This window comes from Solenopsis invicta, chromosome 2, assembly GCF_016802725.1.
Source record: "Solenopsis invicta isolate M01_SB chromosome 2, UNIL_Sinv_3.0, whole genome shotgun sequence".
Taxonomy (NCBI): domain Eukaryota; kingdom Metazoa; phylum Arthropoda; class Insecta; order Hymenoptera; family Formicidae; genus Solenopsis; species Solenopsis invicta.
The window spans coordinates 5,694,391-5,717,251 of NC_052665.1; the positions used below are offsets into that span (position 1 = coordinate 5,694,391).

Sequence of the window (22,861 nt, forward strand, 5' to 3'; positions counted from 1 at the left end):
CGGCGCATAGAGCGGAAGGGTTCGGCACGACCAAGTGCAATTTTGACAACGATCGATTTGCGTGCTTTTTTTTTCTTCCTCTTACTCTCCGGCCCTCCCTCTCGCGCGGAGTCCCCTGGGTCAACGTCTCTCTCTTTCTCTTTCTCTCCTCCGGAGAGTTGAAATATACAAAATGAAATATGAAATAATGGTTCGTGCCTTGTGGCTGGCTGAAGGCACGGGCGCACCCATATCTACGCCCCCATGCGCCTATGTACCTTTACAAGACTGTACGCATAACTATAATATACATGTGTGCGTATATATATATATATATATACATATTATCCGTTTACATAAACATATACATATATTATATAAATACAAGTACATGGAAAAAAAACAATTTTATTTGTAGCATCTGGAAATTTAAATAGATAAAAATTAGCTAAAAATTTAGTTAGATACAGATCAGAAAATAATTTTATGTTGGTCCGTCAAAATAATTATGTAGGACGCCCGAGGATGATATTATAATATTGCAAACAGTTTTGACATTCTGCAATCAAATTAAACATCCGATACAATTTTTCAAATGGTTCAGCATAATTCAACTGCTAAGATATTGTATGAATATTATTTAATATTTTTCACAGAAATATTCAGTTAAAGTTACACGTCCATTTTTGACATAATATTCTTGGTGTATCACTTTAATATTCGTGGGATATATTATAAAAGTATTCATACAGTTTTAAAATTTAAAGGAATGAACATTTCTTGAACTATACAATATCACCAAATTATTAGTAATAAATGACATTTAAGTTCTATTTTTTGTGTGGTACAACATTTTATATACTCTATGTTTTGCATAAATTTCATCTCACTTTAGTAAAAAAAATATATTTACATTAATATTTACAGAAATATTATTTAAGAATGTACGTAGAATATTACTTAATAGTAAATAATACTATATACACTTATAAGCTATATGCATATTTCTATATATTTATATATCAAATTTGTGCCGTTGTTCCACGTTTGTGTACGTATACGTGCGCCGCGTACGCCGCGCCGTATATACGCGATATCCGCCTCAATTTTTTCGTTCTTGTCGCAAACATCTTACGTTCGTATTAACCCTTATGCCTCGCTTAATGATATTCCGGCCTACCATGTTGGCATATTGAACGCAACTAAGGCAGATTCCAGGCTTGGTCGTCGGGCCAAGACCCGCCGCCGCCGCTGCCGCCGCCGCCGCCGTCGACGACCAAGCCCACCTGTAAATACGTATATCCGTACGTGTATATACACCGTATATGTGCGACGGGAGGAGAGATCATTTCTGTGCTCGTTTTGCGCTACGTGTATCGGGGCAACGAGAAAGAGAGAGAGAAACAAGATCTATCTCTTTCTCTCTCGCGCGAATCGAATTAAGCGCGTCGTTAGCCAAAGGGATCGACCGACGATTTTATCAAGATTCAGGATATCGAGATGTATACATCGTGGCCTCGCCCCATTATTGTCGAGAAGCGTAATTTATCGTCGATATTTATACGAACACGCGAGATTTCGCGCGTATAATCGTTATATTTAAAGTACAGTGACGACGTTCGTGTTCAATTTTAAATGTCCAATGAATTCATCTTCCAAGACAATGAAATTTCGTGTTTCGACTCGTTTCTAAAGCGTACTCTCTAAATCTCGTAGAGTAAACGATCACTCGAAAAATTGCACAGCATCAAGTTTCACTCTTTTAGAGTGACGTTTCACTCTACAAAATTTAGAGAGTAACTTTAGATTGAACGACTTGTGTTTCAATGCTTGCAACAAACACATTACTCTTTGCTCCATTCTGAGAACACTTGAGCTATCTCTACACACACACAAAAAAAATAAATTCTTAATTCACGTATATTTTTATACTTGAATGCTACTTGTTTTTATTTAAATATCCGATGCTTTCTTCAATTACAAATGTTCACTTGCATCAATAATAAATAGATCTGTGCGAAGTATATTTTATTCTCAAGAGATCGTATTCTTGTTTCTAATATCATAGTGTTTTCGCGACAAGTTCAATCACATGATTTGAAAGCTATTTATTCTTGGATTAAGAATTGCATATTTGAAAGTGCGCTCGACTTATACTCGAAGCTCACTTGTTTCGCGTTTGCGAGCAACAGTGTGCATGACAATCCGATGGATCCCAGTATCAAGCAAGATGATTCACCCTCTATTCGAAAAGAAGTTTTATTACATGTAAAAATAATGCAGCTGGCAAAAGTGAAAATTACCGGTGTTGCGTTTCGTTTCTTCTACCAATAAAACCAGTAGACGATATTAAATAGTCCGAAACGTCATAAAGATTTTCAGGTTTAAAATTACGGACATTTCAACGTTACCGCAAGTTTGTAATAACTTTGCAGAAATAAATTTTTAACTTAGGTAAAAAGTTAATAAATTGAAGTTTATGTATCTCAAAAATAACTAGTTAACGTTAAAAATTAAATTACTTTTTTTTTATTTTTTTGTGTGCAAAAATTTAGAAATATTTTTTAAAATCAAGTTTTTAACGAAAAATGCGATTTGACGAATAATCAGGGATTGTTACATTTATTTTTATTTAACATTGACGCATTTGGCCTAATTCCAGCATATCGATTTGTAAAAAGTCAAAGAGCGAAATATCTGTCGAAAATTTATTATCAAGATATTTTACTCTTACAATCAAAGAGTTGTACTGATATCTGCAATCTTCGACATTTCACTGTAATGCATCTTTTGTGTTTTAATTGTTTATGCGGCACAGGCAGTTCCAGAACGAGATGGTAAGAATAATTCTTTATATACCATGTGTCGCTTTTTACATACTATTTTGCACGTGCTTCGCTCTCTTGGTTTCTCTCATTCTCTCCGTCTCACAGTCTTTACCTGACGTGGCTTTGTTCGGACTTGTCACAGGAAAGAAATGGCGAGGACTGACGCCGCAAGACAGGAGGCCCTACGTCGAGGAGGCCGAGAGGCTCCGGGTGATACACATGCAGGAACATCCGAATTACAAGTACAGGCCGCGGCGTAGGAAGCACGCGAAACGGACACCCGGTGCACCGTCTTCGCCTCCCTCGGCGACCAACACCGTGAGCAACAGGTCCAACCCTACCGGCCCGGCGATTCATCATTCCATGTAAGTCGATACTCCGGCCCGTGCTTTCCGCTTAATGAAGGTACGTGCGAGCTAACCGTCGCGGTTAATTGAGAGATTCCGACGAGATTTAAACGAAGCGCCGACGACGGCGTTATGATCTCGACAACGTTAACATTGTACTCGAGACAATTTAGCCACGTTCTGAACACTCGTCTCTTTTGATAATGAATAAATAAATAAATCGCGTCGCGTGCGATTATAAAGCAGCGACAACGCATCATATAAGTGTGTGCGTAATCGAAATGCGTTTAAGGTCCAAGATGGACAGTTACCAGGGCATGTCTCAGATCCCGTGGGGTGGCCATTCCCCGATCTCATCCCTGTATCATCAACAGCAGCAGCAAAGTATTCAGGAGTACAAATCGGAAAATAATTCGCTCTACGGCAGCCCTTACACGCCCATCATCCACAGTCCGGATATATCTCCGGTGGCCAGTCCCGAGCCCGATGGTAAATTTTTCAAACCGAAAATTGCTCGGATAATTGAGAATAAATTTATTTAACGTTCTCATCTTACGGAAAAATTAAAATGCAAACTGTTACTCAACTGAAACACTCTGTATTTTAATGAGACGATGAGACGATTTTTTATAATGAAATAAACTGAAAATAAAATAACGTAAAAAAAAACGATACGACGCGATTAAAATAATTACGAGCTAATTATACATACAAGTGCGAAATGGAAATGATTTAATCTACCAGGTGACGGCGGTCATCTATCGTCCGCTCAGAATCCGGATCCAGAACGAGACCTGATGGAAGGTACCTCGAAGCAGCACGGAGACATGAGCGATCAGACGAAACGATACACCTTTATGAGCAGTGACAATCAGTTGCACACGGGTCATGCTGGTAACCCTAGCATATCATCGTGTCAGAATTCCGGCGGTTACACGGATACCTTAACGTATAAAAAATCCGTACGTATTCCGCTCATATCTGACATTTCCATGACACGAGTAATAATCAAAGAATATATTTAATTACTTGATCTGTGCCCTCGATCGAATTAAATTAAATTTTGTTCTCTTTTTTATCTAATAAATTAAAATCCGATTTGTAATTTATTTGTAATTAGTCGCGTCACGCCAAGTAATTTTGCGTCAGGCCAGATCGAGAGACACTCTCAGCCAATTATTATACGTTTCTCGTGACTCAGGTGGGCTATTTGAACTTCGAGAGACAGTCCACGAGCATAGCCGCGGTGGGCATAGCGAACGGTATGATGGTGTCGTGCAATAAGCTACGCTCCGGTTTCGACAACGTTGGCTCCGTCACGGGCACGTTTTATCCGCCGGTCGCCTCGCCGCACGATCAATCGCTGCAGCATTACAGTGGCACGCAAACGTCCAAGAGCGCAACCAACTATTCGATGCAGCCTACCGTCGAGAGCAATTACAATCCGGTCCAATGTCCCGGCGGTCGACAGCAGTCCATCGGAATCCGCGGAACCGCCGAAAGTTGTTCCGGTAAGATTTTGTTCTCGCGCTCAATTCAGTGGCTCAGTAGAACTCGCGACTAGCCATGATAATAAAAGATCATGACGTACGAGAGAAAGACACGACAGTGTTATCTTTCACAGAAAAGATACATGAGCGAGAAAAATTATTTGAATAAGCTTAGAGAAATTATTTGAAAATAATTGCTTTTTAAAGCAATTGTTCTCTCCTGAAATGGGAGTACCAAAGAAATAATTGGATATTCTCGAATGTTTATTTACAGTGTAATCATTCAACGAATATAAATTATAGTAGAGTTCTCAATGATAATGCAATTTATTCTCTCGATTAATTTATCCTCATGCAATCTCATTTTTTGCAGGCACAGTGACGCACCGATACCAAATGCCGCATCATCAGGAATACCAAACGGACGCGTCGTCCGGCAGCGGCCAGCAGCAGCACGCGATTCTCGGCGGTCACATTGATCCCGGTATGAGCGCTGAGGATGATCAGCAGCAGACACTCCAGTTGGAAAAGTATTTCAAGTATTCCCATCCGACGAGCGTGGCACACTCGAGCTTGTCCTCGCAAAGTATGTTGGACAGCAACCATAACTACGCCAGCGATTTGCGCTACTACGGAGCACCACCGCAGTCTCAACTGGATATATCGAATTCTCAATGCATCGTCGACGATCAGCAAGGCAACAAGGACGCTCGTTGCCCTAACGTCTCGATCGGTCACGCCATGGAGTACCATCCGGGACTGGAGGTATCCAAGTACGCGGACCATTCAGTGACGCAACAGCATCAGCAGCCGCAGTCACAGCAGCAGCAGCAGCAGGGCATGGAACACGTGCCCAAGACCGACGATGATTTCAGTGTTATACTTGCGGACGTGCGCAAGACTTGCTACAGTAGCTAGTGCTTCTTCTTCTAGTGCACAAAACGATCCACGGGTTTTGAATCGGGCCAACGTGCGAATTTCAGGGACTCTCCTTTCGCTCACGGTCGGGAAGAACAGGACGCTTGTGTGCACATTTTAAATCATCACGCGATTGGTGCTACGCAAAGTATATCAAAGCATTTTTATCTCGTGATAAAAGGTACGTTTTTCTCGTTACTTTTTTTTGGAAACAATATTTCAGTTTAGTCTCCACACGAGTAAAAGATATTCCAGTGCGGAAAATATTTAATTTGCAATTTTATTTTTTGGAACTCTGTCTATGAGTATCCTCTGGGTATAAGCACGATCTCTTATGGATTTCAGTACAACTGAAAATGCATTCATGTGTCGTACAATCAGTCACGTACAATTGTCGCCTGTCAACAAGTTGCGGAAAGCAAAATTGCAATAAAAATATAATACGAACAATGCTAATATGATGGACAAACAACGATAGACTTCTTGATATGATCAAGAATGTCGTCATATTTTGTTACAATGAATATCGTTTTATTGGAATTTTTTACAAGATATTAAACTTCCTGGATCTCCGGTATCTTATCTGCAGTCTGACACAAACACTTTAGGAAAACCGTAATGATAGGCGGCTGGTGGTGCACGGCTAGTGTAGCATTACAATTACAGAGAGAATTGTATACTCACATAGATGTCACATTATTTTGTCATATTAGTTTCATTATCAAAGATAATACAGTAGCAGAGATAATAGCGATATAGTGAGAGATATTAAATTTATATTATCATATTAGAAAACTTTCACATGTCAAGAAATGTTTTGCATCAGTAAGTTTTTTCATATTTACTCCGAGATAGCAGCATTTACTTTTGATGCTACACCACTGTCAGCTTTATCGTCCAAAAGCTTATTTTTAATCGTCACAAACGATGATTTTACATAAACTAGAATGTATGTTTTTGTAAATAAATTTTTCTTTTCTTGTTTATCAGCAGGGTGACATTTCTAGCAATTTGTGCACAAACTGCACGTCAAGTTTCATAGAAATGCGAGTGGTGCAAAATGTCTTCGATGTGTATAGAGAGATGTGTAAAGAATTTTGGGTAAATTATTATTATACTATTATTTTGCTATTATTATATTACCTATTATTAACACTATTATTAATATTATTATTAATGTATCGTACTTAATAGAATCAATTATGAACGAACATTTATCTGCATATATTCTTCAAAGAATATCCTTCCATGAAAAAGTATAACTTGTTCTTGATGCGCTTTACGTTGTTGTGTATATTGTTTCTTTTATCATGTATGTATGTAGCGCATACGCATATGGTATACACGAGGTATGTATGAGACATACATACATATATATTATATTGTAAAATATTATATGTTGTCCATATATAACCACCTTCATTTAAAATAAATTTCTCATTGAGAAATTTGGCACATGATAAAACTATATAACTTTCCGAAAAACGTTGACATCTTCCGCGAAGTAATACATGACGCAAATATATTTTTTAATCACGCACATAAAAACATAAAGACCTTTCAGGATTATCGCTCCATGTCATTAAAGCACACACATGTATGTATATTAATTCTTTTTATTAAATATATATAAAAAATATGTGTATAAGATACAACATTATGTGTAAAGCTGAAATCATACATAGTGTAGTGATACCCATAAATTATATCAAAGGGGGTTGATACAATAGTTAAACATTGAATATTTCTCATTTTCCATTATATAATTATGACGCTTCTTGCGTCAGAAGATCTCAGACAGCTATAGGTAAAGTCTTTTACCAAATAAATATAATATATTTATATTAAACAACAGGCACATGAAGAAAACAAGTATTAAATAAATTATTATAAATATTTCATAATATCCGGTCTATAATAGGATAATCATAAATATCCTCTCTCATTATCTAGAAATTGTTATTGCACATATCGCCCTTTCTAATATCCGTCACAAAGCCACTATTGTAACAAATGATTACTAAAGTCAGTACACCAAAGTAAGATCTCAAAATTAATCTCTCTGAATTTCTCTGCTGATTCTGTACACATATATTCCTACACAAATAATGTATTATTTACGAACTTTTTTTGTTACATATCATGTATTAATCCCCATTGATTTACATATAAATACAATTGAGTTGTACGACGTTTGTGTTTGCTTTACCATTACAATATGGTATATAGTATATACGAGGCTGACGTCGCTCAATGCAATTTATCAATCGTTCGTAGCAGAACCAGGATTTTTATCAAGATAAAGAAATTTAAAGAAATGGATTCTTTTAATAACCTTTCTTACTTGATGTTATATTTAAAATACAACTTCAAATAAGAATATAAAATCCTGTTAACTTGTGCGTGCAACGAAAAAAATAAAATAATTTCAATTTTCTAAATAAAAAAAAAATTATTTCTATTGTAGAATTATATACGTACTTTGTATTTGATATCTATAAAAATCTTGAATTCGATTAATAATAAATTTAATTTTTAAAATAATTTTAATCGCTTATAATCCAGGCTCTGTTCCATAGTTATCATGTGAATGCCTCGATTTATCACTATTTCTGCGTTCGTAGCAATCGAAGGCTAAAAGAATAATAAGTGGCGAGGTCTATTCGGGGAATCGTGCCGAGTATATTCTTTCCGGCACTGTTAACACATTGTATTGTACATTTTCTATTCACAGTATAGTGGCTGCTGACTAAAACGAGACCAGATACTGGTAGATGTTTACCGTAAATATTTCGTGAACATCGGTACATACAAGCGTAAGTATATACGTATGTATTCCCTCGCTTTGAACGATCTCTCTTACTGTAAATACAACGTATATGCGAGAAATTTCAGAGAGCAATGGCTTATACCATTATACGTTAAATGGACAGATTTTGCAGTCTTATTTACGATGATCCGCTAATTATAGCTCTCGTTAAAACGTGCACGTGACATTCGTTACAAATTGCAGATACTTTACGTATTCATAAAAATCGATAATATTCTTATAAAGTCTCACATAGTACTGCAAATCTTACATAAACTGTACAACTTTCGGCTAGTAACACAAATTTATATGTACACGAATTTATATGTCTAATTCATATATGTATCTATTGTTATTTGTGACTCTGCATATATATGTTTTATGTACAATTATAACATATAATGTATACACATACAATGTGTATAAATGGCAGCTTTACAAATCACGTATAAAATTCTCTACGTAAAAATTATCTTGATGTTACTATTCAAGAAATAAAATAGAACATTTCTGTATTTTGAATGGATTATTTGTAACATATAGTCAGGATGACAACTATAATAGTAAAGAGATATAGTAGATAGGTAATAAAAAAAATTCGCAAATATATAACTGGAATGATTTCACTTGTAAATACTATAACGATTGGGAATGTTATAAATTAATTCAATGGAAGTAAACGCATTCTCAAAGTATTTTGGAACATGTACTTGCTAATCACAGGAAATGTTCTATGTATTTCTATCTGTATGTGGATAGTTTTGCGTTCTTTAAATTTCTTCTAGCAGAAAGCCAAACTCTATAAAAGTAGAATTAAGAACAATATTTGTAATAAAATATGTCCAAATATCTTATTACAAATCTTGGAATGTATGGAAAGAAAATTCTGATATAAATTTGGTGAAATGAAAGTTACAAATGTTACAAATATCCACTCAGTAAAATCTACATAATTACGTATATGAATCGTATATTTAATAAGATCTATAAAACCCTAAACAATGTGTTTAAATATTTAGTGATTTTCCCTAGACAAAAGTCAAACCAAAATTTTTTCTATTTTTTTAATACAAACTCTTTTAAAGTGTGTAATCCACTTATTGTTATAAAGTTCTACAGACCTCTCCCAGATAAGTCTAATATTTAATCTTGCAAAAATACTTTTGCTCGATTTGCTTTGGCTTTAATTACAATACACTATAGAGTAAAATGTATAAAGCAAGAAAATTTTATATTCAAATCAATTCAAAAAAGAGAATTGTTAATAAATATATTTTTAGTTCATATTTACTAAAAAAAAATATATATAAATTATCTATATACACAAATTCAAATTAATAAAAAAGTATTAGAAGTTTCAGTTTGAGAATTCTGTTTCATTTTGACTACCTAGAATTAGAAAAATTTTTTCAAGATATTTAATTTGTTTCTAGTATTTTTCATTTTCTTTCTATTGCACTGCAACAACTGCTTATAGCTCATATTCAAAATTTTAATCTATAGTGTCCTTATATGTCATTCATCCCATAGACAGTTCTGTTTCATTTTGGAATAATATGAGAATATAAAACATTTCTTACAGGTTTTTATACCACATCGATAGGTACTTGCTACCTTTTTGCCATCTGACTTTCCTTTGCAAAACTTCAGACCACACGGATACCAGCCGATGCATAATTCGAGAGAGCATGTGCAAGGTGCCCAGAGATTTGACGTGTCAGCACATTTCGAGACCAACAATGACCTTGTATCGTTCATGCCTGATTGTGGCACATTTGTAAAGTTATATACAGCTGCCATGAGTAACTCTTCGGAGGAACCTAGCAATGCCATCAAAATCGATGTTATTAAAATGATTAATATTACTACAGCATAGAATATATTATATAACATTAATTGCATTGCATTCATATCACAGATAATTACCTGGTCTTTGAATCCACTGTTTTATATCATCGTTTCTGGTGTATGTCGATCCAGCTGCTTCCGCGCAAAGCGTGGTAACATGCTTCGAAATTTCCTTGGACTGAGAAACGTCCAGAAATAAGTCCATTGTGTAATTGACATGACCTCTGTCTTCCTCCGCTACGCGTACAGTGCCCGGATTCTTCTGGCGTAGTTTAGACATCGCGTCAGACGATATAAAATCTACTTTGTAAAAATGGTTCACGAAACACATGACTTGATACTGATTTTGCCCACGCTCCTCCTCACCGAGAACTAGAGCTTTTATAACTTGAACTTCCTGCAAGAACCACATTGTTTACAGAAAAAAGAATCGTGAAGAAAAAATCCCTCCCTCTTCCTTTCTCATACGTTTTTACGCATAGAAAATAATTACATTTTTAAAATCGATAAGTTGCGTGACCAGTGTGCCATCGGAACGTTGAAATTCGAGAGTAATCAGATCTTCTGTGACATTAGATGAGATTGTTTCTAGAAGAATATCACCGCCCTGCAAAAAAGTTTTCTCATCAATAATATTAATAATGGGAAAAATTATCTTTAAAGTTCTACTTACCTACTAACATAAAAAAAAAAGAAAACTTTATACTTGTGTCAAATTATGTTTGAGGTTAACTCAAGGAAATATATTTATGATAAATTTTTTATCGTTTTTAACGAATTATAAATGACACTTGAAAATGAAATCGATAATGGATAAGCAAGAGATTACATTTGTTTACCTGATTTTTGACGTTTATGAGCAAGTGTGTGGTGCATACTATGTACAAGCAATGCAACACGATGCAAATCGCGAGAAACTCGTTGTAGAGTCTCTTCATTGTCGCATTGTTGATCACTGTCGACGCTCGCCTCCTCGTCCGAGCCGACGGCGACGAGCAGATATTCGCGTAGAAAAGATAAACTAGATTACTCCATCGAGTATTATAACCTAATGCGTCAAGCTGCCCCGTTCCCTTTTTTTTCCGCTCTCTCACTTCCTTCGTCGGCCTACATTTCTGTCCACCATGTTTCCGGAGCTCGGTACAGTGTAGCCACAATCTCACGTCGAAAGAAAAATTCACTGGTTACTTTTTAAAAAATTGAAACGAAATTCGAATGCCGCGTAGACGTGATGTGGGACGCGCGGTCAATGCGAAACGAAACGATTGCAAACGACTTACTAGACGAAAGATCTGTAGTTTTTATTAATATAAACGAATATTCATGAATGTAATTAATAAAATTTCTAAAAGTCGCAATTTCTAACATTTTAAATCTGGAAATTTTTAATTAAAAATCTAAATTCACCGATCAGATATCAGAATAATTAAATATAATAAATTAATTAATTAAAATGTTCCAAAAATTTTTCAAAGTTTCAATTGCAAAAAAAATTTCTTGAAAATTAATAAAGTACAAAAAAAATTAAATTAAGGACATACGTGAGAAAAAAATTAAAGATGAAAAAAAGCATATTTTTAGGAATACATTTTTTGTTTATTACATTAATCTACATTTCCGCTCGTCGTTTCTTATTCACAATTTTACTATTTCGAGCGCTGCACAAGGCAGACAGTTGATCTTCGCTCAGTCGCGCGGTTGACGAGATTTCCCTCGAGGATTTACTGAGCACGGTACCCTCCCTGAAAGCATGATAATTAAAATAAATGTGAAAAAATGCACGGAGAAAAAAATACTCACGAAAATTGCAGTTGCAACGCCGACAAGATCGATGGTACCTGCGGCAACTGCACAGGCTTCAGGTCGTATACCTTTAAATGGGCATAAACGGGAATCTGCGAACGGAGAACGTAATGTAGTAAAATTATCGATAACAAAATTACAAAAGACTCTGGGAAATAAAATTGAAATATCTTGTTTAACTTCTTCCTGCAGTAAATGCATGCTGTTGGATCTTACATGTAGCAGGGACGTGTCCAGAATTGTAGATGGTACGCAGCTTGTTGGCAGATCAGGAAGTTGACAATGATGACCGAGTATCGGGGATTGCAATTTTCTACCTAAGTCAAATTCATCGAATTCATCCTTAGACTCCGAATGACTTCTAGAAGAAGTTGAAAGATCTGAAATCTCATGGCGTTCTGCCTCTTCCCCATTAGAAATGCCTACGATGGTAATACACGTAATAAAACATTTGCAAAACGGTCATATATGAGGCGCTTTGGATTTTCGAAAATAAAGTTGTTTACCAGAATATGACATAGTATAAATTACCGAAGTATTAAAAATTGTGTGTACTTGTACTTTTCCAACAGCTGGCTTACGATCTGAACTTGCGCCATGGAACCCGATGTTTGATCGATAATGCTCTGTTGTCTTTTTGATATGCGTTACGTAGAATGTATATTTCTACATAAAAATAAAAAAATCTAGAATTATTTATTTTGTCCACAGAAACACGAATTATTTAAGATTAATTATCAAGATCAATTATCGACCTAAGAAACGTTAAAAGATAATTCAAGGTGAATCGCTAATTCGATGAAAATTTTGATCAAACATTTCGTATTATCTCTGTTAATGTGTGCTAATGATTTGTTAAGCCACACATGTAGTGTGCTCAATTTGCTATCGATATCAATATCGTGGTAATGAATTGCACAAATTACGATTAAACCAAAATTTATTGAAGCTCAACACTTCTATAATATTGACGAATTGAATTAGTAGCTCTTTTTTGCCTGTTTTGAATATTAAGAATAAAAAAATTATTGTATACTTTTTGTATGTTGGAAGGAAATGCTGGAAATTAATGGTAACTTGTAAACAGTTCGATCTATTAGTCTATTAAAGAAAAAGAAATGGGAAGAATCGTAGTGATTAACAATCAACAGTTTTAATAAATTTAATTATCGTATTCAATTTAATACATCAAAATACAAAAATATTTCTCCCGTTTGAAAGTCGCCGATGTATTCCTGCGTGATAATTTTAACATTGCAACAACGTATTCTTTCGGCGCGTTGACACCAGTTGATATAATACATCGAGTAAATCTATGTCGTTTATAGATTATTTTAATCCATGTACTGTTTTATGAAGTTATCATAGTGATATGCGACACTGGTGTAGACGTCAGGTACACCCACGGCGCAAGGCAAAACCCAGGAAGTAATACCGTGCTGTACGCCACCGCAGATGAACGGGCCACCGCTATCACCCTGAAAATACAGATAGTTTTCGTTAACTTTCCGTTTAACTATCAAATTTTGTCAACAACTGATGGATCAATCGTCTCTATCAGAATGAATTGTCTCTACACATTTACACAATGTACGTCGCTCACCTGGCAAGCACCAATTCCACGTTGATTCATCGCGCACAAGTGGCTGTCGGTCAAAGGCATACTCTGGTGGATTTGCTGGCATTGGTCCTTGTCGACGGTAGCCTGATTCATCTTGAGAAGGGAATTCGCGAGTGGTCCGTTTGCGCTGATCTTACCCCATCCGGATAATTGACAGGCCTGTCCGACTTGCGGCGGAGAGGTGGCCAGGTCGATCGGTTATACCTTGTTGCTATATTGAATTGGCTTTTGTAGCTGAAATATAAAAAACAAATGATTTAAGCATTTTAATAAAAAGAAGCAAAATGAGCGAACAAAAAGAGAGATGTTGGGAAAAATTAGAAAGAAATTATGAGCTGGATTTTTCGAGGTAAATTGTTCTGTAATAAGATTTACCTTGATCACCGCTACGTCATTTGTCCAAGCGTCTTCCCTCTGGCCGGAGTATTGCGGATGAACGTAAACTTCCGACACATCATAAAGTTCTCCACCGTTGACTGAGATAGTGCCGACAGCAACCTGCACGTTGCTGTAGGGTGGATACGCAATGCCTTGCACGCAATGTGCAGCAGTCAAGATTGTCGTCGGAGCAATGATGGAGCAGCCGCAAATGTGATTGCCATTCACTCTCAGGGAAGCTTGATGAGGGAATTCGCCTAGTGCGGCGGGCTGACCACCAACGATCGCCTCAGGTTCCTCAGCAAACGTCTCTACAAATCAATGAATTCGCGTGTCTTATAGAATAATCGAATAATCGATATATATTACTAATGATTGATGAGCAAAATGTTCATCGGAGTTAACGAAATGTTAACGAAAGAATATTTTATCACTATACTATGTGTGCCTTTACTTACGCTGCGCAAGAACGCCGACCACCAAGAAAATGAATGGCAGCATGATCGATAATTAATTCAATCCCGATCAAATGTGAAACTGGGAATGAGAACAACAATTCTCATTCCCTTTTTATAGCGAATTTATGTCTGATAATTTGACCTCGGCGTACAGCTGTTTACATTTCTTACAGTAAATAAACGCAATGACGCATCTTGTATTTTGATGAGATATAAGATACAGCGAAATCAAATATTGCAAATATAATTACGTGGCATAAGTTAAATAAGAAAGAACGATACAATAGATATAATGAAATGATTACACATACAAATTGTATCTTTTCATTGGAACTGATCGTTCATCTGAGCAAAAGTAAGATATCGGTAAGAATAAAGTCGTCGGAGAGTAAATACAAAGTTTCATTGCTTGACGTATTTAACAATTAAGTTGATTAAAATTCAAATTTGTTATTATATAATATAAACAATATTAATTATAAATAAATATCTAAAATAATAGAAATAACTTTTATTATGAAGAATATATAAATTTTTTATATTAATTTTGAAATTTCTTTCTTAAAATATATATGAAATGCGTTCCTAACACATTTTATAGAAATCTTTAAAATATCTTGAAGATTATAGTCTTCAGCTATTTATTTCTAACAAAGCATTTAAAGAATATTCTTGGATTAAACTTTTGGTTGAAAGTTTCGGATAGGATACAAACTTTTAATACAAACTTTTCCGGACTTTTACAAATAGTTCTGAAATTGTGCCCATTCTAAATCAAATCAAATTTGTAACTCTTTCTGCCGGTGCATCAACTCCAAGTTTTATATCCAAATGAATCCTAAACAGTTATTCAATTCTTTTTAATCCAGGAGTTCAATCTGAATGAACCCAAAACTTATTCTGATAATTTTTTCAATTTTTCTTAATCCGTGAGTCTAATACAAACAAATCCGAGGCTCGTCCGAACAAGATTTTCAATCCTTAATCCACGCTGTTCTCGAATTTTAATCGGAATGAATATCCGGTAACAATCCGGTAACAATCCAAAAAAAACTTTCTAACTATATATTTTTCTTTTTTTTTCTTCTATCCTCTTGAATCCGTTTTTATCCAAAATTTATATCCAAATTTTTCCAACACTTTCATCAGGGTTGTCAATGAGATGAAATAAGATGAAACTATAAGGCTAATAGCTGATTATATCGGACCGGATAATCTTTAAATTTTCAAAGAACACTTGTACTGAGTTGACTATTATACGTTGCAATTTATTGTATTAAAAAACGTAAAAAGGTGGTAATAATTCAAGGTAAATTTAATGAACATTTTAAATATTTTAGACTGTTCTTATTGTTAATCTGCTGACAATTTCTTAAGCTAAATATACACAAAATAAGCACATGATTTCGAACTTTGTAAAGCACAAATTATAACAAATATTAATTATTATTAATAAATCGGTAATGATGTATGCTTAATTTGCATTGATACATCATGGTAATGAATATTACCCAATTAGACAAGAATTTATTAAATTTATTTATTATTATATATCTTGATTTTCTATTTCTGAAAATTATTAATTATTTTAATTCTGTTTTAGTTTTGCACTATGAAGTTATAATGGTATGCGACATCGGTGTAGACGTCAGGTACACCCTGTGCGCAAGGAGCAACCCAGGAAGTAATACCGCACTGTACGCCACCGCAGATGAACGGGCCACCGCTGTCACCCTGAAAATACAGATAATTTTCGTTAACTTTCCGTTTAACTATCGTGTCAACAACTAATGGATCAATCGTCTCTATCAGAATGAATTGTCTCCATAGATTTACACAATGTACGTCGCTCACCTGGCAAGCACCAATTCCACGTTGATTCACCGCGCACAAGTGGCTGCCAGTCAAAGGCATATTACGGTGGATTTGCTGGCATTGGTTCCTGTCGACGATACCCTGATACATCTTGAGAAGGGAATCCGCGAGTGGTCCATTCGCTCTGGTCATACCCCATCCGGATAATTGACATTGCTGTCCGGCGCGCGGCGTAGAGCGTGCCAGGCCGATCGGTTGTACGTACTGGTTGTATTGGATTGGCCTTTTGAGCTGAAATATAAAAAATGGATGATTTAAACATTTTAATGAAACGTAGCAAAATAAGCAAATAAAAAGTTAGATGTTGGGAAAAATTAGAAAAGAATTATAAGTTGGATTCTCGAGTAGCTCGCGATGGCAAATTGTCCTGTAATAAGATTTACCGTCATCACCGCGACGTCATTTTTCCAAGAGTCTCGACTGCTGTCGGAGTATTGCGGATGAACGACAACGTTTAGTACATCATAAAGTGTTCCACCGGTTCTTGAGATGGTGCCAACAGCAACCTTCACGTTGCTGTAGGGTGGATACGCAATGCCGTGCACGCAATGTGCAGCAGTCAAGATTTTCGTCGGACCAATGATGGAACAGCCGCAAATGTGATTGCCATTCACCCTGAGGGAACATTGATGAGGGAATTCGCCTGGTGTGGCGGGCTGACCACCAACGATCGCCTCGGGTTCCTCAGCGAACGTCTCTGCAAATCAATGAATTCACGTTTCTCATCGAATAATTGGACGATCGGTATATATTACTAATGACTGATGAGCAAAATGTTCATCGGAGTTAACGAAATGTTAACGAAAGAATATTTTATCACTATACTATGTGTGCCTTTACTTACGCTGCGCAAGAACACCGACCACCAAGAAAATGAACGGCAGCATGATCGGTAATTAATTCAGTCTCGATCAAAAGTGAAACTGGTAATGAGAACAACAATTCTCATTCCCTTTTTATAGCGGATTTACATCTGCAATTTGACCTTGGCGTATGTACAGCTGGCATTTCTTATGGTAAAGAAACACAATGACGCATCTTGCATTTTGATGAGATATAAAATACGGCGAAATCAAATGTTGCATGTATAATTACGTGGCATAAGTTAAAGAAAAAAGAACGGTAAAACAGATGTAATAAAATAATTAAACATACAAATTGTATCTCTTCATTATTATTGTGAAGCTGATCGTTCATCTGAGCAAAAGTAAAGATATCGGTAAGAATAAAGTCGTCGGAAAGTAAATACAAAATGTCATTGCTTGACGTATTTAACATTTAAGTTAATTAAAGTTAAAATTTATTTTTATATAATATAAACAATATTAATTATAAATAAATATCTAAAATAATAGAAATAACTTTTATTATGAAAAATATAAATTCAAACAGATTTTATTTTTTGTCATTGTTCTTTGAAAAAACGCTTTCTAATTTGTATTTTTCTTGTACAAATTTCAAAATTTCTTGAAAAATAATTTATAATAAAACTATAAATTGCGAACTAAATTGATATATTATTCTATTATTTGTATTTTATTATATAAAATAATTAAGGAAAATTCTTTAAAAGCAAAAAAAATAAAAAACATCTCTCAGTATTTTGATAAGATTATTTCTTTAAAAGTACGTTTTTAAGATTATTTTTAATATAGTCGTTAATAATAAATATTTAGATATTTTATTTTTAATTAGGCCCAATTTTTCATTATCTAGTTAATCCATTAACACCCCGCGACCAAAACGTAACACGCCTTTCCTACATCTTCCGTTATGGTCGAATTTTGCCAATAAATCCTAAGGGTAAAAAGGATTAAATTTTCCGATTTTCTATCCATTTCTGACTTCCAGCCTTTCCTAGAGGCCGCACAAAGTTATCAATGAGGTAAAAATAAGAAAAAAGTATTTTAGTGACCTAAACGTGACAGCCTGCTGGTCCAGCTAGACTATCTTATCAATTGTCGAAGTGAATATGTTACTATGAGTTAAAAGACTTGATCTTTTGGATTTCTTATTCATTTTTCAACATTTTGAAAATTCTCCTCTTTTTACCTCTTTTTGACCCCCTTATACCCTCTAAAGGTGGGTGAAAGTATAAAATGAATAGGAAATCCGAAAGATCAAGTCTTTTTACCCCTAGTAACATATTTACTTCGAGAACTGATCAAATACTCTAGCTGATGGAGCAGGTTGTTTTGGTCGCTAAAATACCTTTTTCTCATTTTCACCCCATTAATGGTCCTGTGCGCCCTCTGAAAAGGGTTAAAAGTCAGAAATAGATAGAAAATCGAAAAATTTAACTCTTTTTACCTTTGGTTGCATGGACGTTAATGGTTAAGTTATGGTTAAACTTAACTTGAAGTTTTACCCAATAAGCTTCATTTATGGCATCATCATGGCCCATTGAATAAAACATCAGGTGAAATTTATCCATCAGTTAATCAGATAATGAAAAATTGAGTCTCAATGTACTAAACAAATAATTTATCTTACATTATTTTCTTTAAAATTAGGTAGCAGATAGATTAAAAATACAATTAATAACAATTGTACGATTTAATTTTTATTTTACTTTTAAAATTTCTTTCTTAAAATATATATAAAATTCATCCCTATTAACACATTTTATAGAAATCTTTAAAATATCTTGAAGACTATATGGTCTTCAGCTATTTATTCCTAGCAAAGCATTCAAAGGATATTCTTGGATTAAATTGTTAATGAGATGAAATAAAATGGAACTCTAAAGCTAATAGCTGCTATATCTGATCCGAATGATTTTTAAACTTCCAAAAAATACGCTTGTACTGACAAGGGAACTGTCACGGATGTCCGGCATCGATTTGATTCTCCTTCAAATATGTTGTTAAACAAGAAAATCTAAGAAACCCGTGTTTTTTTATATTGGCGGAATCTTATGTTTAGAGAAAATACCCTTTGAAAAAAAATGGTATTTTTTTCGGAGCAAATATCGTTGAAAGTAAGAGACAAGAAGAAAAGAGACAAAAAAAGTTTTTAAATAAAGGTTGTAAGGTTTAAAGGTTGTAAGGTTTAAAGGTACTTTAAAGTTATAAAAAAAAACCATTTGCTTTGCTTTGTTTAACAAAACACTCCCACCACCCAAAATTTTTTTTAATTTTTCAAATTTTTTTACAACCGAATTAAAGGTTATTTTTTCCAAATTCAACCATGTATAATAAAATTTGAAAAATTTGAAAAAAATCTTTAAGTGGTGGGGATATTTTGTTAAACAAAATAAAAAAATTTTTTCTCTACAACTTTAAAGTACTCTTTAAACCGTACAACTTTTGTTAAAAAAATTTTTTTCTGTCTTTTTTACTTTCGACGATATTTGCCCCGAAAGAGAAATACCGTTTTGTTTTTCAAAGTGTTTCACTCCCTAAACATGAGATTCCGCCAATATAAAAAAATACAGGTTTCTTAGATTTTCATGTTTAACAAGATATTTCAAGGAGAATAAGATCGGCGCCGGACACCCGTGACAGTTTTCTTGTGAGTTTATTATTATATGTTGCAATTTATTGTATTAAAAAACGTAAAAAGGTGATAATAATTTAAGGTAAATTTAATGAACACTTTAAATATTTTAGACTGTTCTTTTTATTAATCTGCTGATGATTTCTTAAGCTAAATATACACGAAATAAGCACATAATTCCGAAATTTGCGAGAACACACAAAACACATTATAATAAATAATAATTATTATTAATAAATTGGTAATGATGTAGTTTAATCTGTATTGATATCACGGTAATGAATATTACACAATTAGACAAGAATTTATTAAACTTATTTATTATTATATATTTAGATTTTCTATTTCTGGAAAGTATTAATTATCTTGTACAATACTCTTTCATCTTAAGGCTGTATTGGAAATAAATAATAATTTGCATTATATTATCTGTCCTGAAAGATTGGAAAGACTTTATACCAATATATTAATCAAGAATCAACAACACCATTAGATGTAACTAAAACTGTTTTATTTATTTATTTATATTATAAGTACAGAAGTATATTCTTCTTTTTCAAAAACGTAACCAACGCATCGTATTCTTTCGACGCGTTGACATCCATTGTTTCCATTGACAATACCATCAAATAGATTTATTCTAAATATTGTTCAATAAAGTCGTAATGATAAGCGACACTGGTGTAGGCATCAGGCTCACCCTTTGCGCAAGGAAGAACCCAGGAAGTAATACCGCACTGTACGCCACCGCAGATGAGCGGACCACCGCTGTCACCCTAAAAATACGAACATTTTTGTTAACTTCTGATTGACTAAAGAATCTCTTCAATAATCGATGAACTAATTATCAGGCTACTAGTACTATTCGATAGAAAATGTTACTCACGGAACAAGCGCCAATTCCGTAGCGGTTATACGCGCACACGTGACTGCCAGTTAAAGGCATATTATGACGTTGCTTGCATTTTTCCTGATTGTATATGACCTGGAACATCTTTTGGAGAATGCGCGGAAGCGGTCCGTTCGTGCTGATCTGACCCCATCCGGACAATTGACATTGGGTTCCGTCAGCGGGTCGGGTCTTGGCCAGGGCAATCGGTTTTTGATACTGGTTGTACTTAATCGCCGATTTGAGCTGAAACGAATGAAACAGATGAAACAAGCTGTTTAAATAAAAAAGGAGTGAAAATAGATGAACAAGAAGGATATATGATATTAGAAAAAATTAGAAAGAAATAAGCTGACGTTTTTTGAGATTTTGAAATTGTAAAGACAAATCGTAGTGGCGAATCCAACGTTGACTTACCGTGATCACTGCAACATCATTCACCCAAGCATCTTCCACTCTGTCGGAATAATACGGATGCACGTGAACGCTCTTCACATCGTGGGTCTCTCCTCCCGTATATCTATCGATGGTGCCGGTCACAACCTTGAAGTTACTATAAGGATATTCTGCGATACCATCCACGCAATGAGCGGCAGTCAAGATTGTCTTCGGGCCGATGATGGAGCAGCCACAAATGTGTGAGCCTCGCAATCTCAAGGAACCTTGATGCGGAAATTCGCCTGGTGCGGCATCTTGGCCACCGACGATCTTCTCGGGTTCCTCAGCAAACGTCTCTGTAAATTAATCAATACACGTTTCTTGCAGAATAAAAATGAATAATGTATCATTAATTGATGAACAAAATATTCGTCGCAGGCAAAAGTAATGAAAGAACATTTTATCATTATACTCCGAGACTGTACATAATTTATTTATAAAAGGTTTACAAAATATTTATATTTATTTAAATATTTTATAAATATTTATGTAATTTTAAAATGAACACATCATAAAGGTTTATTGTATCACATAAAAATATTTACAAGACATAAAATATTATAAATATTAATTTTTTTAATTATCATAAATATTGTATAATACTTTTAAAAAATAAACAGCAATAAATATTTATGAATATTTATCATAATAATTGTATGCCGTCTCAGACAATATGCCTTCACTTACGTTGTGCAAGAACGCCGACCACTAAGAAAATGAATGGTAGCATGGTTAATGAGTAACTCAAACCAGATAAAAAAAAAATATGAGTTGATACGACGTCCACTCCCTTTTTATAGTGGATTCATATTTGTGATTCAATTTCGGCGAACAGCTGGTTACATTTTTTATTGCAAATACGATGACGTTCTTATTTTGCATTTTAATAAGGTAGATATTGCAACATAAAAGATTACAGACTTAATTACATTGCGATTTTATTGTAGTTTAAATGAAGATACACGTACGTCAAGTTTTTCTATTTACTTTCCGATATCTTGCGTTTTGCTTGAATGAACAAGCTCTTGATAATAATAATGAAGAGATACACGGTAATAATTAAATATACAAAGCGTATCTCCCATCATTATTCGTTTATGCGAGTAAAACGTACAACATTAGAAGAACTTAACAAATTAATATTATAACTATTAGTAATTTATAATACACGCTTAAACGATTAACAGACAAATATTTAGAAAAAAAGAGAAATTCTAATATGAAAAATGTAAATTCAAACATATGTTTTTATCTTTTGCCATTATTTTTTTAAGAAACAAATATACGATTTCTACTTAGTATATTCTTGTATAAATTTAAAAAATATTTTGTAATAAAAATTAATTTATAGTAGAAATATATAAATTGTGTGCGAATTTCTAGCAAAATATATGTATAACAGACAACAAATAATAAGAGAAAGAGGAACTAAATGCAGCTCACTACTGCATCATATGCTTAAATAAACAAGAAACAATAAAAAAAACAATTTTATTTATAAAAAAACATAATATCTCTCTCTTTCTTTGTTAAAAAATATAGATTTTTTTCTTGATTATCATTAATTAAACGAGTTCTTGGAATCGCGTAACATCTTTTTTGATACATCTCACTTGGCAAATTCAAAGCCGCGGCTGTGTAAATATAAATACCTTTGACTTCGAGGAATCAAAGTAACAACT

At 34.3% G+C, this 22,861-nt stretch overlaps 5 protein-coding genes and 1 pseudogene across 11 annotated transcripts in view; 1 reads left to right on the top strand and 5 right to left on the bottom strand.

The window, feature by feature from the left end:
• Positions 1-7,022, top strand: part of LOC105199114 (putative transcription factor SOX-15) — a 54,080-nt gene extending 47,058 nt beyond the window's left edge. For all 7 annotated transcript variants that reach the window (XM_026133040.2, XM_026133043.2, XM_026133042.2 and 4 more), the window contains 5 exons: positions 2,950-3,172; positions 3,447-3,643; positions 3,899-4,116; positions 4,356-4,665; positions 5,018-7,022. In XM_026133040.2, coding sequence (XP_025988825.1) covers positions 2,950-3,172; positions 3,447-3,643; positions 3,899-4,116; positions 4,356-4,665; positions 5,018-5,562 — 1,493 coding nt within the window. In that variant the 3' untranslated portion in view covers positions 5,563-7,022. The remainder of the gene's footprint in view (positions 1-2,949; positions 3,173-3,446; positions 3,644-3,898; positions 4,117-4,355; positions 4,666-5,017) is intronic.
• Positions 7,023-7,162: 140 nt separating this feature from the next.
• Positions 7,163-11,355, bottom strand: LOC105199116 (out at first protein). The gene is made up of 4 exons (XM_011166075.3): positions 11,059-11,355; positions 10,713-10,826; positions 10,298-10,616; positions 7,163-10,191 (listed from the first exon to the last, which is right to left on the bottom strand). Exons 1-4 carry the CDS (start codon positions 11,155-11,157, stop codon positions 9,887-9,889), a joined length of 837 nt encoding a protein of 278 aa, XP_011164377.1. The 5' UTR covers positions 11,158-11,355; the 3' UTR covers positions 7,163-9,886.
• Positions 11,356-11,800: 445 nt separating this feature from the next.
• On the bottom strand, positions 11,801-12,541 carry LOC105199153 (WD repeat-containing protein on Y chromosome-like). The gene is made up of 4 exons (XM_011166114.2): positions 12,529-12,541; positions 12,239-12,444; positions 12,020-12,114; positions 11,801-11,961 (listed from the first exon to the last, which is right to left on the bottom strand). The coding sequence occupies exons 1-4, from the start codon at positions 12,539-12,541 to the stop codon at positions 11,829-11,831; spliced, it is 447 nt and encodes a 148-aa protein (XP_011164416.1). The 3' UTR covers positions 11,801-11,828.
• A 625-nt stretch (positions 12,542-13,166) lies between these two features.
• LOC105199154 lies at positions 13,167-15,554 on the bottom strand (annotated as a pseudogene).
• Positions 15,555-15,729: 175 nt separating this feature from the next.
• Positions 15,730-17,304, bottom strand: LOC105199115 (chymotrypsin-1-like). Its single transcript, XM_011166074.3, has 4 exons — positions 17,199-17,304; positions 16,738-17,051; positions 16,334-16,585; positions 15,730-16,213 (listed from the first exon to the last, which is right to left on the bottom strand). Exons 1-4 carry the CDS (start codon positions 17,239-17,241, stop codon positions 16,079-16,081), a joined length of 744 nt encoding a protein of 247 aa, XP_011164376.1. The 5' UTR covers positions 17,242-17,304; the 3' UTR covers positions 15,730-16,078.
• A 3,037-nt stretch (positions 17,305-20,341) lies between these two features.
• LOC105199117 (chymotrypsin-1-like) lies at positions 20,342-21,978 on the bottom strand. Its single transcript, XM_011166076.2, has 4 exons — positions 21,867-21,978; positions 21,159-21,475; positions 20,739-20,987; positions 20,342-20,628 (listed from the first exon to the last, which is right to left on the bottom strand). The coding sequence occupies exons 1-4, from the start codon at positions 21,907-21,909 to the stop codon at positions 20,488-20,490; spliced, it is 750 nt and encodes a 249-aa protein (XP_011164378.1). The 5' UTR covers positions 21,910-21,978; the 3' UTR covers positions 20,342-20,487.
• Between the last annotated feature and the right edge of the window lie 883 nt (positions 21,979-22,861).